Source organism: Lissotriton vulgaris, chromosome 2_1 (assembly GCF_964263255.1).
Source record: "Lissotriton vulgaris chromosome 2_1, aLisVul1.2, whole genome shotgun sequence".
NCBI classification, from domain to species: Eukaryota; Metazoa; Chordata; class Amphibia; order Caudata; family Salamandridae; genus Lissotriton; species Lissotriton vulgaris.
The window spans coordinates 1931920607-1931940279 of record NC_141687.1 but is presented as its reverse complement, the minus strand read 5'-3'; the positions used below and the strand labels follow the sequence as shown (position 1 = coordinate 1931940279).

General features: G+C 41.7%; 1 protein-coding gene across 5 annotated transcripts in view; it reads left to right on the top strand.

The window, feature by feature from the left end:
* The window catches only part of NTRK3 (neurotrophic receptor tyrosine kinase 3), a 1577634-nt gene that overhangs the window by 469603 nt on the left and 1088358 nt on the right, over window positions 1–19673 (top strand). For all 5 annotated transcript variants that reach the window (XM_086958117.1, XM_086958116.1, XM_086958115.1 and 2 more), the window contains exon 3: window positions 4355–4426. In XM_086958117.1, coding sequence (XP_086814243.1) covers window positions 4355–4426 — 72 coding nt within the window. The remainder of the gene's footprint in view (window positions 1–4354; window positions 4427–19673) is intronic.

The following is a 19673-nucleotide window of genomic DNA, read 5'->3' as shown; positions in this document are numbered from 1 at the left end:
TTTGAAAAGATCACCTTTGTTTCACGGTAAAACTGCAAAACAATATGTGCTGCATAGTAACATATTAATCCACTTAGGTAGCAAAATAGATTTTTCCTTGTTTTTAGCCGTAAAGCAGCAGCCTTGGTAGGTAAAAGGTTTTTCTCTTTCCTATTGTGAATTTCTGCTGGCACAGCATGCTGAGAAAACGGGAAATCCTGCTGGTTTTCAAAATAGGACAATTTACATCTATGAAAATGCTTTCCATCCCAATTAACCATTGCAGCAAATAAGTGCACAGATTTCACGAGTCTCAAAACAATTAGATTTGTATATCACTAGTTGGCAAGAAATACAGCTGCATTACTTCCAACAATTATATAAGTCCCATTACAATGCCTACCATCCTAAGTACAACAGGCTTCATTTATGTGTTTTTGCTGGAAGGCCGATCAGCAGGCCTTCATGCTGTGCTGCCCTATGGCACAATGGCGGGGCAGGAATGCCACGTATCTCTGAGATACGGTGCATTCTTGTCCTTTTCCCCAGCGCTGGTGCACAATACGCTGGCATGCGCCAATGCAGGCACCTTTGCACCATGGTGCCAGGTTGCCTACGTTGAGGGGATGATTGTTTTTGTGCAGAAAACAATCATAAGAGGCTTTTTCCTTCATCTATGTGTGCTGCAGAAAGAGATTTCTCCTTGTTGTGCCTCCCTTATGCCTCCCTTGGGGAGGCGTAGGTTTTTGGAGCTGTCTCTGAATTAACATTTCTTGTAAATCTGGGGCAGTGTAAAAATGCCATGGATGTTGCAGAGAACGCCGCCAGCAACACCCGCTGCATGACGCTATAACGCAGAAAACTGCATTAAAGGGGCAATATGTAAGAGGCAGTATTAAGCCAAAACAAAGTGGCTTAGTGGTGCCTCGTAAATGAGGCCCAACAGTCTTTGGTATTCAACTTCAGATGAGTGACATCCATCCACCACTAAAACAATAACCCTATGCTAAATTGCGACAAGGCCAAAAGTCTAATGAAATAATACATTTAAATCAATTTATCCTCACAACCTGATTCATTAAATCAATTTGATAATCTGTTTGGAGTTTCTAATGATTTGTAAATGATATATGCATTATATACACGTTTTTCTTTGGTCATGTCAAGGGTTGACACATTGTGACAGAGTTCTCCAAATTTTGTTAACTTGCCTGGCAAGTCTCATTCGTCCAGATGCCACCACCATCTGGGATTGTATTGTCCAATGACAGATACAGGTGTTTAAAGATTGTTTTTTCTTTTTTTTTCACTGGTAAGTTTAACTACATTGGTGGCATGTTGTGCTTAATCACTAATCCCCCAGTCGACTTCAGTCACAGCACTCTGGACAGAATAGGACACGTTACAACACAAACTTTTACAATGCTTACCTTTACAACGCATTTTTTACATTGCAACATCCATTACAATGCAAGATTTTACAATGCATGCCATCACAATGCATTTTTAGAAACTACACTTACAACGCATTACATTACAATGCACACCATTACAACACATACCATTACAACGCATAATACTTTTAGGGCAACAGTAGTAAGTGTTGGATAGTGTAGGGGTAAAAATTACTATTCCCACTCCAGTGATTGCAACAGTAGGGTAAGTGTTGGCTAGTGTAGGGGTACACATTACTATTCCCACTCCAGTGAGTGCAGTAGGGTAAGTGTTGGATAGTGCAGGGGTAAAAATTACTATTTCCTTTACTTACCTTATAATGCGTTGTAATGGCATGAGTTGTAGTTGCATGCGCTGTAATGGCATGCGTTGTTGTGACATGCGTTGTAATGGCTGCGTTTTAATGGCATGCAATGTAAAGGATGTTGAGTTGTAATGACTGCATTGTAAAGGTAGTGCGCTGTAATGACTGTGTTGTAATGGTTGTTTCCACTCTGGACATGACAGAGACTTTTCACACCAGTGAGGCTCTTGAACACATACTCATTGGACAACTTGAAAACTGGGCTTATTCATAGCCCTAATACTTACTGAAATTCCATTTGAAGTACTACCATGTAAGAAACAGGGTTATTAGTTGCAAAGAATGTCCTTTCTAAGTAATAAACCTATAACTGTCTCTTTACTTGGAACCACATTCCCTATTGTAGCACTTGACACTCTGAAGTCAGTGAAGCAGGACTTTCAAAACACCTACTCAAGGGAGGTGGTGTGAACTAGTAACCCTAATTCACTGATATGCAACTTTAACACTAAATTATAATCATGCCAGTGCTTTTTCTCATACAAAGGAAACATATACATTTATTACACACAGTTTACTAAATGCTATACTGTTATTACAAAGTAATGCAACTAGGTAGATGGACGTACCTTTGGTGACACCCTCAGAATAGTTTACCTCCCAGCAAGCCCTGAACTGATATTCACAATCCCTTCAACTATTCTAGATACAATGTCACAATATATGGAGGGTGCCTGTATCAATAAGGCAGGCCTACTTACTTTGCCAGAGTGTCACCACATTAATGAAGGCACAGAGTATGCTATAATCCGCCATTGGAACACCTCTGAACTCAATGGGGACAGTATCAATATTCCATTTTATTCATGCTAAAATTAAACTTTGCATTGTCAATCTCAGTTGGCACTATATTGAAAAGCATTTGTCCCATCAATTCTCCTAACATCTTACTTCTACTTTCTACTGTCACTTCAGCTTTAGAGCCAAACCATCAACAGGAGTCCCTACTCTCCCAAGAACAATCTATTGGAATGTTTTGGAAACAATGGGAATCATTCCCAGATTTCAAACCCCCTAGGAAACGTACCAAAAGTATTGGGTCAATCCTTCCTGCGGGGCTGCTGCATTCTGTGCAGCCTGCAAAATATTTTCTAAATGGGGGTACTCCTGGTCTTCCTGGGACTCCACTGCACAAGATATGCAAATTTAGGATCCCAGCAGGGGCTTATGATGCTGCCTTTTAGTTGGGGACCATGGAGAGTCTCAAGACCTCAGGGGTCCTTCTGGCTACCATCCAACATTCAGAAAGCTAGCACTGGAGCTCTCTTTGTTCTTTTCCCACCTGTGTTGGACATGAGTTGGAATGACTCAAGGATGCACCCACCTCCCTTGAGACACAAGCGAAGAGGTAGAAAATAACTCCCTTTATTTCTTCTGTCTCCTCTGGCCCGGGGGCAGGAGGGTCCAAACGGTCTCTGACTTGTATCAGACTTAAAGGGGTTGGATCCCTGGAGTAAAGGTTGTAAGGTGAATGGGGCAACACATATGTCCCCACCGCACCCAAATTGACTATTTGAAGATGCACCAGCCTTTCCCTGGGTTTTTCTTAAGTTTATATAAAATTTTCTGTGTTTAGTTCTCTGCCAAGTCACATCAGGGGATCAAGATTTGCTTTGAATTTTCTTTACCACTATGTGGATGATTCGCTCGATATTGGGCTGATTCTGTCTCTGGTCCTTCGCCATCAGGAGCATTTGCCTCACATTTCTTCAACTCTAAACCTACCTTTTCCAGGGAGCCTGGTTTTGTTGCTCCCATGTCAGACCTGTCCCCTGCTTGGGCTCCTTCTGCTCTCTCATTCCTTTGAGAGAGTCATCCATGGCCCCTCCACATGCAAAAAGCGAACACCCTCCCTTCCACTCTCCCCAGGTCCCATAAAGCTGCAGCCTATTTGAACGGCACCTGTGTTCCAACGATGTCAAGGGCCAGTCCACAGACATCCCAGAAGAACAGTACAGGGTCCCATCAGCAAGTGCATTCCCCCATCTGTACCTCAGAAGACATGAGGGAAACGCGCTACTGGCTTTGGAGAAACCAGTCCTCGTCAGTGAGGACCTGTTAGAGTTAAAGTCCTTCAGTCCATCCTTGCAGTGGCATCTGGTGGCTCCTCCTTCCAGCTGGGCAGTCTTCTCGCGTTTTTACTCCCAGGTTCAGTGTCTTCTCAAGAGTCTCTCCCTTGTGCAGGATTCTTTAAGTGGTGGTAGAAAGTTCTAGATGCCAGGAATTCTTGGCCATTTCTAGGATGGCACATCATCAATCCACACTAGCTCCTGCCCTCCTGTACAGTTTCAGATAGCATCTTTAAGTACCAGGCAATCACAAATCCACACGACTAGTGCCCATTCTGGGATTTGAATGTCGACTGGAATCAGTAATTAGCTTATGTCCTCCTCTAAACTCCAGGCTCCTCATGAGTTCCTCTGAATTATAATTACTAGTAAATGTAATAGTACTATCTTTCTGACTATAAAGCTTTTTTTTAGTTTCCTAATCTGTACTAAATCTAAGTCACAACATGGACATCATCAGTACTGACATATATTGTTTATTTTTCAGAACCATCAAAAACTCAGGACTTAGAAGTATACAGCCACGAGCATTTGCAAAGAATCCTCACCTTCATTCCATGTAAGTAGATTTGTCTTAACAATGTCACTAAATATTTGATAATTCTGGAAATAAACACTTCATATGAAAATAATTTCATATATATGAAAAGTCTTTTCAAAAGACATGAAAATGTATTTGCAAAACAGAGCTTTTAAGTGCATCCACTGGGTGAAAAGGTCCAACTAATATATTACAAATACTAGAAACACAGGCCAAGATTCACTGTTGTTCACACTTGGGAGCACTATGTGAAAAACTGCAGCACTGTGCTGCGCGAAGGACAGAAAATAGCATGCCACCAAATTTAGTAAGTCATCTGCCAATGATGTCATTAGCAGTGCTCACTCTAATTTTGGCTTTTTGCCATCATGCACATTCTGGTGCTGTGGTGCAAAGGAGATTGCACCATCTACAGTAAGATTTGTACTGGACATACACCATCTAGTGACATTTCCCCAGAACATTTTCCTCCTGCTGCTGCCAAACTGTGGAACATCTTGCCCACCTATATCTCTGAAGTAGGCTGCATTACAATATTTAAAAAACATCTAAAAACTTGGCTCTTCTCATTCTAGAATCCTGCATTTTCAGCCATGCTGCCCCGATTGACTGCGATTGTCTTGTTCTAGCACTTTGACACCTGTGGGTTTAGTGCGCTCTGAAATTTGTTTCATTTCATTTCAACAGATTCCATTTAATAGGTCACACATGTAAAAATTGTGGTTTAGGATAAACCACGTTATGTGTAGGAGCATCAGGAGTTGTCCAGTTTGACCCCGTGCTTGTGCCTGCATTGCTTAAACATGTGGATTGTGGGCGAATCTAGATCAGTCTATTTTATTAAACCTCAATTTCCATCAAAACAGACGTTTTATGCTGGCCTATCCCTGACATCCCTCCTTTTCATGCATTAAGAATCGAAAAATGCACAAAGGTTGGGGCACAGTACAAGGGTTATCTTTCAGCAAACAAATCATTTTTTTGCAACAGTTAATCGGTTGCTGCTATTTGTGACATTTTGATTCTTTCAATCACATACCATCATATAGTTCTGGCAAAATCCCTTAGTAACTCCTGCCCACAGCCTTTTGTTCCTGTAGAGGGGAACAACTAAGAAGTTAAAACAATTACATTAAACATTGTATGACCTTGTCAACTACTTCTACTCAAGGTGGCTCAACTACTGTCCTAAAATTGTAACCACATAAAAGTTGCTTTCAGCGATCGAGAAGACAGACAATCCCTTGTGGTTGGTCTTGTTCTTTACCAATTCCATTCCATTCCATGGATTATGTTTTAAAATGCACCTACTTTGCAACGGTGCCTAAAGAAGATTTACTTGTTCTTGAAAACATTAGCAAATAAGAGGTTTAACAAAATGACTATGCAGTTGGACTCAGAAATGTTCAATTATTCCATATAAACGAATATTAAGTTTTCAAGTTGTTGCAAACTTTGGGTGAAAATGCATCAAATATTCGGGGAGTTGTAGTATAAACTTAAAGGAAGATGGTAAACGTTTGTCACCCAAAGTACACCTTAGTTTGCTTATGAATTAGTATACAATTTGTCAACGAACAGATTCCAGGGCAATTAATAACACATCAAAGAAAATTGCAATGATCTGTAAGTGCAAATAACTTGGGCAGTAATTAGAAGACAGTCCAGCCACGTCCAATGGATTTGAAGGGAATGGAATGCTTTGGGGAATATGATGAATTAGTTCCAGAAGGCTTCAAAACACGAGATCTATCTTGGAGCTATATGGAGTAATCACATTATACGACTTGAAAGTGGCTATACAATGTAACCATTAGGCGGTCATGATCAGTAAAAGAGGTTATTTTTGTTGTATATAACACTGGCGAACCAGTGTCTTCTTCAGGCCCCGCCTCTTTAGTGATGCCATCTATTGGCAGTCCACTGACGGGGAAAGTGATGCAGGACTTCATCCTCAAAAAAATCGCATTTTATATGCTAAAGATTAGAGGAGGGAGTCTAAGATCATTACATTCCATAAGTACTTTACTCAGTAAAGCAAGCAAGAAACCTTAAGCTTATGAGTACTTCTCAAATTTAATATATTGGTTTGAGACCACAAATTGGTTTGAGAGGTTTGAGAAAGCTGAATAACTTGACTTCCTCCAATCATAGGTATTGGAGACAAAAATTACAAATCAAGCATAAAATGTCCTTTACTATTCACGTATGAACAGCTAAAGAGAGACATCGCTCAACATATTCACTTCTATGGTTGTACCTATAGAGAACAGCCTTCTTCCCTCCCTCCTATGTCTACACTTGTTATGCCTGCTGACGTCCCCTTCCATGTTCATTAGGTTACCACAGACTTACCAATACTTCAAATCACAAATAATTACATTTTGCACAGGGCAATCCTGATTTTGAACTCAGTGCTTAATTTGAGGTGGTGTTGTCCGCTGCTCATCACTGGCACTTATGTGTCAACATCGGCACTAGTGGCAGTCTGCCACAAAGAGGTGCTGTCTGGCTAATTTAGAGATCACCACAACAGCAGTCAAATCAAATCAAATCAAATCATCTTTATTCGGTTTCCATTATTTTTGAAAGCCATAAAAGTACATAAAAACACAGTAAAAAAGTTATTTTAAAATTCACATTCTTTCTAGTTTCGAAAGATATTATAAAAACATGTTTTTAGCAGTCCGTCTTGTTTCTGAAAGGCTATTCAGTCACAGTTCATAGGTTCGTTCGGTGCCTAACACACAATTTGAGGAACTGTGCAATAGATTTTGCCATCAGGTTGTTTTCCAAAAACTGTAGGGCCAGATAGGCCGGGCGGCATTTACGGATCTTTAGGACCTTTAATAGTGGTATTATCCACCGCCTGCGTAGTGGTATATAGAATTTACAAAAAAAGAGAACATGAATTGTGGACTGTGAAGACATTGAGTCGCAAGGACAGACTGAAACATTATGTGACCAATCGTTTTGGTTAGGAAATAAATCCATATAGTGATATAAATTAAACCTGAAACGGGTAAGGAGATATCTTTCATATTGGGTTAGATTATACTGTAAATATGGTTGGATAGTGGGGACAAACTTAATTAATAGACATTGCTGGACTGATGGGTTCCCTATTTCACTCAGCAACCGCAATTGAGATAGGTGAGACAGACAAAGTGTTTTTAGTTCTTTTTTTGATATGTCTGTTACCGACAAGGGGTCGTCAAAAAATCTTGCATATCCAATGTCTGTAAGGAATGTTTTCACATAGACCAACCATCTTATCTTTCTCATGTTCTCAAGTTTCATACAATCCAGGACTATTGTTCTTGTGAGCTGGCATCGATCCGTTGCCCAGATTCTGCGCCACAACATGATTGGTTGGATTTTAATAATGTCAGAAATGTAATCCATACCGAGTTCGAGGTGGCACCCATATGTAGTTGTGCTTTTCGGTACAGCCAGTAAAAATCTTAGGAAAGAGTTTTCAACAGCAGTCAAATATTAAATCAATATACATGAAAAATTCCGATTACCTAGCACCCAAGCTATTCTTACAGCGTTGGGGGCATTGAAAAGTCCAAATTGTCACTCTTGTAGCTGCGTGATGGCAAGTAACGGGTTGGTACTGTCATTGTCAGCACTGGCAGGGGCAATGTGTGGCGGAAGATGCAGCGGCTTCTTGAGGAGAGCTCTGGCACTTATTTTTCAACAAGTTAAGCACTGGTTAAACTGTAAATTTACAGCCACTTTTCAAATAGCTGATGAAGCAAACACATGAAGACAAATTAGTTTCATAGAGAGCTACAGAAAATTATTTTGCTCCATTCCATACTTGGCAATCTGTGAAATTTGAAAAAATACATTTGTTCCATGTGTTGCGTAATGAAATGCATTTAGACATAAACCTTGCTTCTGTATGAATGCAAAATATCCTGGGAGCTGGTGGAAAAAGAATGCTTCTTATTCGCAAGTGGCGTCAGAACTCCACAACCCAGGAGTTCAGATAAGTACTTTCTCTTCAAGTTGGGAAGAAAAATTGTATGCCATAATTAGCCGATTCCCAAATGTGTCTAGCAGAAGCTGAGTATTAAAGTGCAGAAGTCCTGGGTATTAGATTCTGAGCTGATGATCTAACTTTCGCGACATTAATAATAATAATAAATTAATCCATATTTGCAAAGCGCAAACTACTCACCCTCACAGGTCTCAAGGCGCTGGGGGCCATAGTGGAATTTAAGGGGCATATTATCAAGACAGGCGATAAAATTGTCGCCGTTTTAGCGGCAGAAAACTGCCACTAAAACAGTGATAATGGGCTTGATAATATGCTCTATGGAATTCCAATTGAAGCCCATGTTAGATGTGAAGAACATCTAACATGGGCTTCAATTGGAATTCCATAGAGCATATTATGAAGCCCATTATCGCCGTTTTAGCTGCAGTTTTCCGCAACTACAACGGCGATCATTTTATCGCCTGTCTTGATAATATGCCCCTAAGTGACAATTGCCCAGAGTCACATGGTGCTGAGCTGAGCTGCCACCCGAGCCAGGGATCAAACCGAGAACCCTGTGATCCGAAGTCAGCTGCCCTAGCCACTGCACCACACCTCTCCTTTACATTGACATAAATTGATCTGCCAATACATGTCTTTAAATAAAATTGACAATGAAAGAGAAAACGCTAGAAAGCACTTGCCACAGGCTGGGCATTTGAAAGAATTATGATTGCACGCAGTGTAGCTAAGATTTCAAGTATTATTGAGCTACCTATATCATATTAAGTAAATGGTGAGATATCTCAACAAGACAATCCCTATAGTAATTTTCAATATATGTGTGGAAAGTGGGCTGAAAATCAAATTCTTGTTTAACTCTTTGACCATTTTTGGTAATCAAACCACACTGAAAGCAGTGCTGTGCTCCAGACTATGGATTATGAAAGTGGTGTGGCCCTAGAAGGTCAAAAGTATTATCCTGCACTTGGCCTTGGGCCTCACCAACCCCCCTGGCCAAATCAATAGAATTTGTATAGCACAAATAATCACCATGGGGGTATCCAGGCACAGTGCTGCAGGTCTCAGCTGAAGAGCCAGTTCTGGAGTTCCTTCCTGAAGTTGTAAGGAGGTAGGTTATTCCAGGCTTTGGTGATGAAGTGAGAGAAAGAGCAACCCCGGTGTGGGTGCGGCAGCTGCGGGGCATCTGTGTGAGGGTGAGGGTGAAGTGGGCAGAGTAAAGGTTTCTGAATGGTTGGTGGAAAATTTGGCAGTGCTTCATGTAGTCTGGTCCTAGGTTGTGGAGAGCCTTGTAGGCATGGGTCAGGAGTTTGAACTGGCATCTCTTCTGGACAGGAAGCCAGTGGAGTTCCTTCAGGTGAAGGGTAATGTGTGGTCTCTTGGGCAGGTTGAGGATCAGTCGGGCTGCAGCGTTCTGGATTGTCTGGAGACTTTACATCAGTTTGGTGGTTTTGCTGGCATAGAGTGTATTGCCGTAGTCGAGCCGGCTAGCGATTAAGGACTGTGTCACTGTTTTCCTGGTGTTGATGGAGAGCCACCTGAAGACTTTTCAGGGCACATGGATTGTGTGGATGCATGCAGAGGCAATGGCGTTTACTTGGCATTTCCTGGAGAGTGTGTTGTGTAGTACAATGCAGAAGTTACGGACATGGTCTTTCGAGCTCCGAACGCCATCAGGACTGGTCACAGAGGGCTGTGTGTCTGCAGAATACCAGGACTTCCGTCTTGCCCATTATCAGTTTGAGGCAGTTGTCTCTCATTCATGTCACTACGTTCTTCATGCAGTTGTGGATCCTGGTCTTGTTCTGCGTGGGTTCTCTGAGAGAGAGAGAGAGAGAGAGAGAGAGAGAGAGAGGACAAGATGGGTGCCATCGGCATAAGAGATGATGTTGATTTTGTGTGAACCCACAATGTCTGCGAGTAGTGTCATTTAGATGCTGAAAAGGGTGGGGTTGAGGGATGTGCCTCGGGGTACGCTGCAGATGGTGTGTTTTGGGCATGAGGTGGAGGAGGGATACAGAATCTCTGAGTGTGTCTTGGGAGGAAGGAAGCTATCCATCTGAGCGCATTTTCTGTGATTAAAGATCTATTTTGATAGAAAAAAAAAACCTTGAATTTTCTCACACACTGTCCTATCTTGTTTGAACATTGGTTGCTGTCAGAGATTCACCGAAACTTTACGGGAATACATTTCTCATGATGCATCATTGACACAGAAAAATGGGCAACAAAGAGAAATAAATGTATGACCACATGCCTCTCAAGAGATGCACACACAATTTAACTCAACTATCATCTGCTGTTTATATGGTGAACTATGCTACTCTCCTAAAAATCTTCAAAGAGTATATTAGGCTGAATAGGTTAGTGTTTAGTGGGTTCTCATCATATTTAGAAAGCTGATATCAATACATGAAATTGGCCAGCTTTCTATCTGATCCTTTGACTGTCATGCATTGGGTTTGCCCTTGGTTCTACCCCCTCTCTTCCATTTTTAACCTTTAACTGGAATCTCTAATCTCAATATTATTTATTCTAACATCTAATAATTTTGTTATGCAGATGGCACCTACAATTGCATCTGTGAATTTCTTTCCTTAAAGGTGCTAAACTCATTGCCAAAGTGCATGAGGATTACCATGTCTGAGTATCTATTCATCACCTATAGTTTCATCCAATTAAAAAAAGTGCTTCACTCGTAATGGACCAAGTTTTTGCCCCATTCCAGGTGTCCCTCCAAAGGAATACATTGGACCATGCCAAGTTTAAATGACCTTTAAAGATGGATACCTCCAGCAGTCTGGTTCACTGAACACCAGGAACCTTAGCTCGCTATAGAGGTCAACAAATTCCCACGACTTTAGATGATCCCAGTGGTATACCTGTTTTTGTGTGCCTCAGCCGTCTATGGCTTTCAAGAGAGGGGTACTCATTTTACAGATTTATAGACATCAGCCTAGGCTTTCATGCAGCTTGCAAGTCAACTATCTCAGGCATATCTCCACAGGCAGACACCTCTTCCACTGTAGGCTTCAGGTGCATCCCCCTCAGAGTTAGACTTCTCTCAGATTCAAAGAATTGCTGCTGCAGGCTTCCCACTGTACTTGTTCCTTCTCTTTCTTGTCAAACTATGCTCCATTCTTTCAGCATCCTGGTCCATCTTACTCCTCTGGCCTTGTGGTTAGAACCACTACTTCCTACTGACTTCCAATCTACTTCTAAGCACAGCACTCCAAACTATTGTCTAACAGACAATCCACATGAATGGCAGGGCTTTCTGCTAGTTCCCAAAGACTAGTGCCCACATCTAACTCAAAGGAAGATTGCTGACATGATATTAGTCATGATCTATTCTGGTGAGAACACCTAAGAGTGACCTTGCTAGCACCTGTGTTTGTCAGAAACTCCTCCTGCTCCACTTTGTAGAATTAATGGACCTGTTAGCCAGAATTTGACTTCCCCCTTACCAATGGAAACTCAGGTAACGCTGTCCAAGGCTCTTTCAGAACTCGGCCAATTTCCACACTAAGCCATACACGTACAAAGCCGGTGGAATGCACTTCTGCCAGTGGGGGCTTCTTAGAGTAAATACAATCCCAGTGGCAGTTGGTGGCAAATCGGAGGGGTGCAAAAACCATACACATAAAAATACACATAATAATATACTCAATAATATACAAAATAATATAAATATACACATAAAAAAATTACATACCTTACACTGCTGCTCGATGTTCTGCAGCAAGTACTCGCTGTTGTGCAGCATGTCCACTGAGCTCAAAGCCCACAGCTAGCTCTGTCATCCAATCAAGACGCTGCTCTCATGCAGTGGAGCATCATGAGTGAAGCATCTAGATTGGCTGGCTCGGTATGGTTCTACATGCCAACAGTCACTGTAGGTATGTGCCTGCTCTCCAACCCAGCTTTCCATGACAGCTGGGTTGAGGAGTTTTGAATTGTGCATGTCAATTTGACCGTAGCAAAGTAGCCGGACAAACCATCATGTGAACTTCAAACGTAAGTGGCCACTCCTTGATTACTCTGGCCCGCCTTTCCCTTGCACTCCGTTTACCTACAGACAAAGAGCAAAAATAATGTTATTACCATTTTATTTTTCAAGCTTTAAGAGTAGCAGAGTGGAGTGAGCAAACACTCCACCACTCCCATGGAGGAACTGCTGCTGTATAATCCACTCTTTTGTGCTGTGTCTGAGATAGCTATAGCACCAATTTGTCACAGAGGGACCCAGGGACATTTTTTCCTATGGTGTTCCTTCTAACCAGAAGTGGATTGGGACCCACCCCTTTGTTGTTTGTTTTTTTGGGGCCCTTTAGAGAACGAATTCCTTTTATCCTTGATCTCCTATGCCTGATTTTTGGGACCCTAACCACTATTTGTATTCCTCCTATTCCTTCTATGACAGATTGATGTTCAGCCAGCCTCCTTGCTATGCTTGCTGGGACTAGTTAGTTTAGAACCTATCAGATGCTGGCTGGCACAACTGTGTAAAACAGTGATTAAAAATATGGTCTTGCAAAAACAAATTGTACATCACATTATAGTAATGAACTATTAGACCTGTCAGCCCTAGGGTGGCCTACCCTCAAACCTTTTGCCTTCGTCAATCCTATTTTACTAGATTGAGCTTTTAAGGGCTCTGCACACTTTACCAAATGCTGACCAGTGCTTAATTGCTTATGCTCACTCCCTAAAACATGGTAACATTGGCTTATGCCTCATTGCATATTTAATGTGTCCCTCGTAAAGTGGTATACCATATATCCAGGGCCCATAAATTAAATGATACTAGTAGGCCTGCAGCACGTATTGTACAACCCACTTCAATAGCCCCTTAAAACATGTCTCATGCATGCCATTGCAGCCTGTGTGCAGTTTTAAACTGCTAATTCCAAATGGAAAAATAAACCCAGATCTACAATTCCTTTTTAATACATATAGGTCACCCCTAATTTAGACCCTAAACATCTCCTAGGGCAGGGTACATTTTATTTAAGATGTTGGACATGTACTTTTAAGTTTTATATGTCCTACCTCTCCCATGGGATAACATTGGCTTACCTTGTTGCATTCAATAAGTGATATCTTTATTTTAGGAGAAGGTAGAAATATGATGTTTGGTGTGTAGAGAATTGCAGTTTAAAACTCTCTTTAATGGCAAGTCACTATTCAGAAAATTAAATTTTTGCAAAGTTGGTATCTTTTTGTCCTAACAATTTGGTTCCTGAAACGTGTTTTCTGGATCGCAAGACTAGGAATAGTTGGTAATGGTCATGTGTATTCCTCCCAGACAGTCACACAAAAGTTTGCTAGGTGTTGACAATTAAGTGCTGGTGTTGAGCACCGGAAACCACTGACTCAAATAAAGCACTGGCTTGTCACCCTAACCAACTCAGTCCTGCTGTAATAAGCCTAAGCTTTCCTACAAAGCAAGTAGAACCAGGGCTGGACTGGCCATAGAGGGCATCGGGCATTTCCCGGTGGGCTGCCAGGGTGGGGGCTGGTTTTGGGCCCCTGTGGTCTGTTTTTGTTAGAGGGCCGTTTTTGCAGCATAGCTTCAATATCGGCCCCTGTAACAAAATCGGCCAAAACGGGCCTTGGCAAATAGCTCCGCCGCAACTCCAATCCCCTGGGGGGCCGGCCGAGCACTTTGCCAGGGCCAGTTTTTGTTCCCAGTCCGGCCCTGAGTAGAACTCTTTTTGATGAAGCACAACACTTCTGCCCAATCAAGTATCCTACTCAAGCAATTCAAAATGTGGGGGCCAGAAAAACCCTCTGTATTGCATCTTAAAGGTTTTTTGTTCATGGTCTGGTGACAACTGCTCTGCCAAGCCATGCCTAAAACTCTATATAGAGGAATGAAAAGAAGGTATTTAACTATTGTTTGGATTCAGCAACACTTAAAAGTGGTGGGCTTGTGAACTCTGCCCATAAGAAATTACTTTGTCAAAGATGTAGTCAGCTTTATACAAATACGTTCACAATTCATAAAGGGTGTTTCTGAGGGACACATTTCCATGTGGACCTATTATGATAAAATAAATGAGAGATTTTCTCCTTGCTAGTACATGGCATTTCCTTACACGTAACCCACTTTTGCTGATAATGAACCCCAACAACTAACTCTGGGCCCCAACAACTAACTCTGGGCTGGGAGGAGCTTTTGAAAAACTATCAGAAAACCATGAAATTCATGGGAAACCTTCTATAGTTGTTTTATTCCAGAATAGCTTCGTTATGCCCTGTGAGATGCATCACTTGCCTCCGTAACCTTGTTGGAGGGCATCATCAAACGTATTGAATAATACTGTCACCGGTATTTATGCGACACAGAAGGACTGTTCCTGTCGCTTTAGAGGTGACTCTAATGAAGAGCAAAATCTTTTTTGACTCTGCATTTTCCAAAGTAAGCAGGAACTGCTAAAAAGATTAGAACAGGAGGGGGATACCGCAGCGCTCAAATTAGGTAAACCCTATTTACAACTGAAGGTTTGAGCTCCAGTGAAAGGATCTCGTTTTGAAATAATTCTTATTGTGAGCTTGGATTCACATTTGAAAATCCTACTCTGTTCATAAAAGAATGCTAGGCTGTTGGTCACTGGTGAAATTGTATTCATCTGGCAAATAGGGCGTACCTAAATAAATAATGAATTCCCATATGTTACGTGATGCCATGTGATATTCATTAAGAAGATTAGGGTAAGTATTTGCAGATTTCTTTAAGTTGCCTTTCGAATACACATGTGCATAAACTCATTATGTATTATATGAAACACTGTATCATGGTTAAACAAATCTGTAACTAATTTCCTTTGAAAGTAAGAGCACATCTTCAATCCGAAAAGATGGCTAAGTGAGGTGAACATTTGCCACTGACAAATGCAGTGGTTTGAATATCACAAGTTTAAACCCCAGAAAGGCAGCCTTTTTAATGAAATAGTTGTATTGTATTTCTTATAGATAACAGCAAACAGGAGTAAACTCGCACCCACTAAAATACAAACATAAGAGCAGAGGAGATGCATTTATTATCACAATAACAGATTCCACATGCTGTTACAGTTACACATCCAGATACATAGTCCCAGTCAGACGCGGGCAACTGTGAATCGTGGGGGAGAACCTTGACCAAAGGAGTAGTCGGTAATGGCCTTTGTGTATTCCTTCGAGACAGTCACACAAAAGTTTTCTAGATGTTGAAAATTAATTGCTGGTGTTGAGCACCAGAAACCATAATGTAAACATGGCCTAGATTGGAATTGGGTCCTTTCCTGCATGTGTGTTGGATGGTCACCAGCCACATATCCACAATCGTTTATTATAATCAAGAGAGACACCTAATAATAAACTCGAAAGTGGGAAGGGCAATACAACCATTATACTGATAACACTGTAGTAGGATGCAGCACACATATAAAGCAGAAGAAACGAGAAGAAATAGAGCTATTTCTCCTTGTTAAGCCTCCCCTAGGAAGGTGTAAGATTTTGGCATGTCCCAAGGTTCATAATTTCTTGTATATATGGGGATAGGTCAAAATCCATGGGAGATGTTTGGGTACAGCCTTGTAATGCCTTCCCAGGGGATAGTAATACAATGAAGCGATTTGGACTGTGCCACGTCTCCAGCTTTTTTAAGCCACGCACAGTGGCTATGCATGGCTTAAAAAATCTGCCTTGGAGGATTGCGTCACGCCCATAAATGTTCAATTTTAAATCAACACCGTTGCCAGAAGAGCACAATACCAACAACTCAAACTCAGGAGAGTCCACCACTTCAATACAGAAAAAAGATTTGAAAAATCTTGTTTGAGTCTTAGTGCTCTCAAGACTCAAACACTGTAAGTCTTCCTTTACTGGTCTCCCCATGACCAGTCTCATTTCCCTAAAATCCACCCCCTACATTTGGCAGCACGCTTTATCTATGACGCCAAAAGAAATTATCGATCTCACTGATGTTGCTTACTCTCCGATGGCTGCCCATTGAAGCCAGGGCTATATACAAGACTGTATGTATCACACACAAGGCCCTTCATAAGTCCACTTCACACTACCTGGCGAAAAAACTCAAACTCTCTGGAGGCCCCAGACCATCACGAAATGCAGAAGCACTTCTACTTGAACCATCAACCTATGCAAAGGAACAACTCATGGTACACTCCTCAAAAAGAGAACCTGAATAAAGAACTCCTTAACTCCAAACTTACGCACCACTACTTCGACAGTTGTCTTCAAATCATAGTTGAAAGTCCTTTCTCCTTTTATGCAATCTCATAAGGACCCTTATCTTGGGATTGACTGCACTTCTCCCTCATCTCGATTTGTGTATCAATAGGTATGCTGCTACCTCCCTAACGTACATATACATCATGAGTTTTTGATTCTGAGCCTTTTTTGTTATTACTTGTTTTGTTATTACTTGTAATTATAGATACTTACTGCCTCGGACACTTATATGTTTTTGTAATCTCTGTACCAAACTTGGTTCATAGTAAAGTGCTCGGGCACCTTTGGGTAATTTCTGCACTATATAAAAATGCATAAATGAATAAACCATTGAAGTGCGAGCTTTTCTGGTTTGCAGCTAGCCTTCATATGAAACTGATTAGATCTCCAGGGCCGGAGTTGCCTTGGATGCCACTGGTTATTTCATTCATGGGCTAGGGCCTTTGTAAGCTGCTTTTAAAAGGCCAGAACTGCTGCTCCTGCCTTTGTCACTTTTTCTAGCAAACTAGCTACAAGAGAGAGGAAGGGAGGTGGATAGAAAGAGATCAGAATGTGAGAATGTATGGATGGAAACAGAGAGAGGAAGGGAGCATGGCTGGATGGAACATTTTTGTGAGGGGCAGTTATAGTCTCCCATTCCGGCCTTGTTGGTCTCATCATACAATGTGATATGCATGAGTTCATTATTTATTGGGTAGAGAGAAAACAAATGTAAATCGCTGTAATTGGGCACAGCATATTTCATCAAATATCACAAACCTGAACAAAGAAATTGAGTTGCTAATAAACCTGGAAATTAGGGGTGTCAGGATTTTTAACATGGAATTTAGTAATTCCACGTTACTCTTGTAATGCTCGTAATACTTGTAATCACCGGTGTAACGAAAAGTGAGGGGGCCTCCCTGCATGGTACTTAGGGGGCCCCCTCTTGGCTCATTCAGGAGCTCTCCCGGCCAGAGTTCAGTGCCGAGGGGGCCCTGTGGAGCTAGGGGCCCCACCCGCAACGCATGGGCTGCGAGGGCCTGTGTTACGCCCCTGCTTGTAATATTTGTAATACATGTAATACTCTTGTAATGGGGATTGTAATGCAGAATTATTAATAAACTCGGCTGCTCTTCCATTACTCTTCGAATGCGGAGTTAATCTGTACTGTTTGTTTTTTAAACTGGACTAAAAGGGGAGCATAGCAGTGCATATTCACTTGGTGTCCTCACTTACTCTGCAGAAATTATGCAAAGTATGTAAGGATGCTCAAGGGTATGCACCTCAGCTCCCTAACATACTGTCTAGTGCATACTCCTCAGAGCCCTTACATACTTGAAAGTGAATACTGCAGAGTGTGTAAGGGCACTATGAGGTATGCACAGCAGTGCCAAATACAAATGCACTTACAATGCATACACATCGGTGCCCTTACATACTCTTCAGTAATTGCCGGAGAGTATGAAAGGGTGCAGAGAGGTATGCACTGAAAATGCATTTGGTATTTGGCAGTGCTATTTCTTGGCTCAAAACGCATCCTGGCATACATTTTTGGATGTGAGGGTGGATTCTGTGCTAAGGAAATAGCGCCAACTGCCCATAATGCCCCGTCGTGGAATTCTGTGGAATTTAGTGAAATTTAATTAAAATTTGCAAATCAAATCCTGCTGTTTCCTCCTACCCCTACAATTAAGGAAATAGAGTGGCTAAATACCAAATAACACTGGTTACATTTTATTCTGGGAAACACTCAAAATATATCCTAAATCAACAGGAAAGTTCTTAACTATGAATTATTTCCTGTAATTCCAAGTACTGAATTCATCTGCAGGATATTTAGCTTCCTTAAACAAAAAAAAAGTTAACTGGATGCTTAAGGCTACCTTTTCATTTATTTCACTGCTGCTTAAAAACACTTACAAAATGACAGTGCTGCTCTGAGAGCATTAATCCATCAACGAGGACAAGGGGAACCCATTAAATCACTCGGGACCATGGGTAGCAAGTATTTATCAAAACAACAAGTGGTCCTGAGCATACTAAGATAACAAAAAATAATAGATATAGATCACAATGGAATTCTATACAGTTTAGGATTCCTTGACCAGCCGGCCAGGGAATATTTATTAGTTCAATTGTTTAGGATCTCAGAGATACAAAAATTAACCCCAATAGTTAGGGTTAAATTGGGGCACAATCCTGTGCCATATAGAGAAGAGCAAGACAAGGGGGTAAAGGTAAGTGAAAGAAAGTTATCAGGCAAACACAAGTGAGCTAGCAGGTCACTGACATTAAATATACGTTAGCAGTGTATCCTGGAGTCATTCATACAAACAATGGTATCATATAAGTACATGTATGAACTGCTCTGAGGTCGACGTTTCGATCCCTAGCTCGAGTATCACGGGATCATCATCAGGACAAGAAATTAATATTGCCTGAAAGTAATTATTTATAACACCTTTAATGGGTGCACCATAATTCAGATTGTTAGTCCATCTGAGATTCTAGTACAGTGATTCAGCGTAGGTGCCCCGTAATTCAGATTGCACTTTCATCTGAGGGTCTGTGGGCGCGCAGGTCCGGGTTGAATGGCAGAGCTCAATCTTCTGGGTTGCAATGAGTTAATTACTGACGAAGTCACATTACTTAGATGTGTTCAGTTTAAGAAGCGTCTGCAGCTCCGCAATTATATGCCTCGTGTGGTGGGGAAAAAACATCGAGGTAGCATAGGTCCGAGGTAGTTACTGGTAGTACTGTCTACTGAATATTATTGGAGCGTGACACGTTGGTCGATCAGATGCCTCCCGGGCGGGAGCGCTGTCTTCGCAATGGAGCCGGGTCGGGGATTTCGGCCAGGTAGATAACTGGTCCGCGGTGGGAGACAGAAGTTCTCCGTAGTTGCCAGTCGCTGAGGCTGCTCTCGGACCCAGGGTCTGACCGAGAGCAGCCTCAGCGACCGGCAACTACGGAGAACTTCTGTCTCCCACCGCGGACCAGTTATCTACCTGGCCGAAATCCCCGACCCGGCTC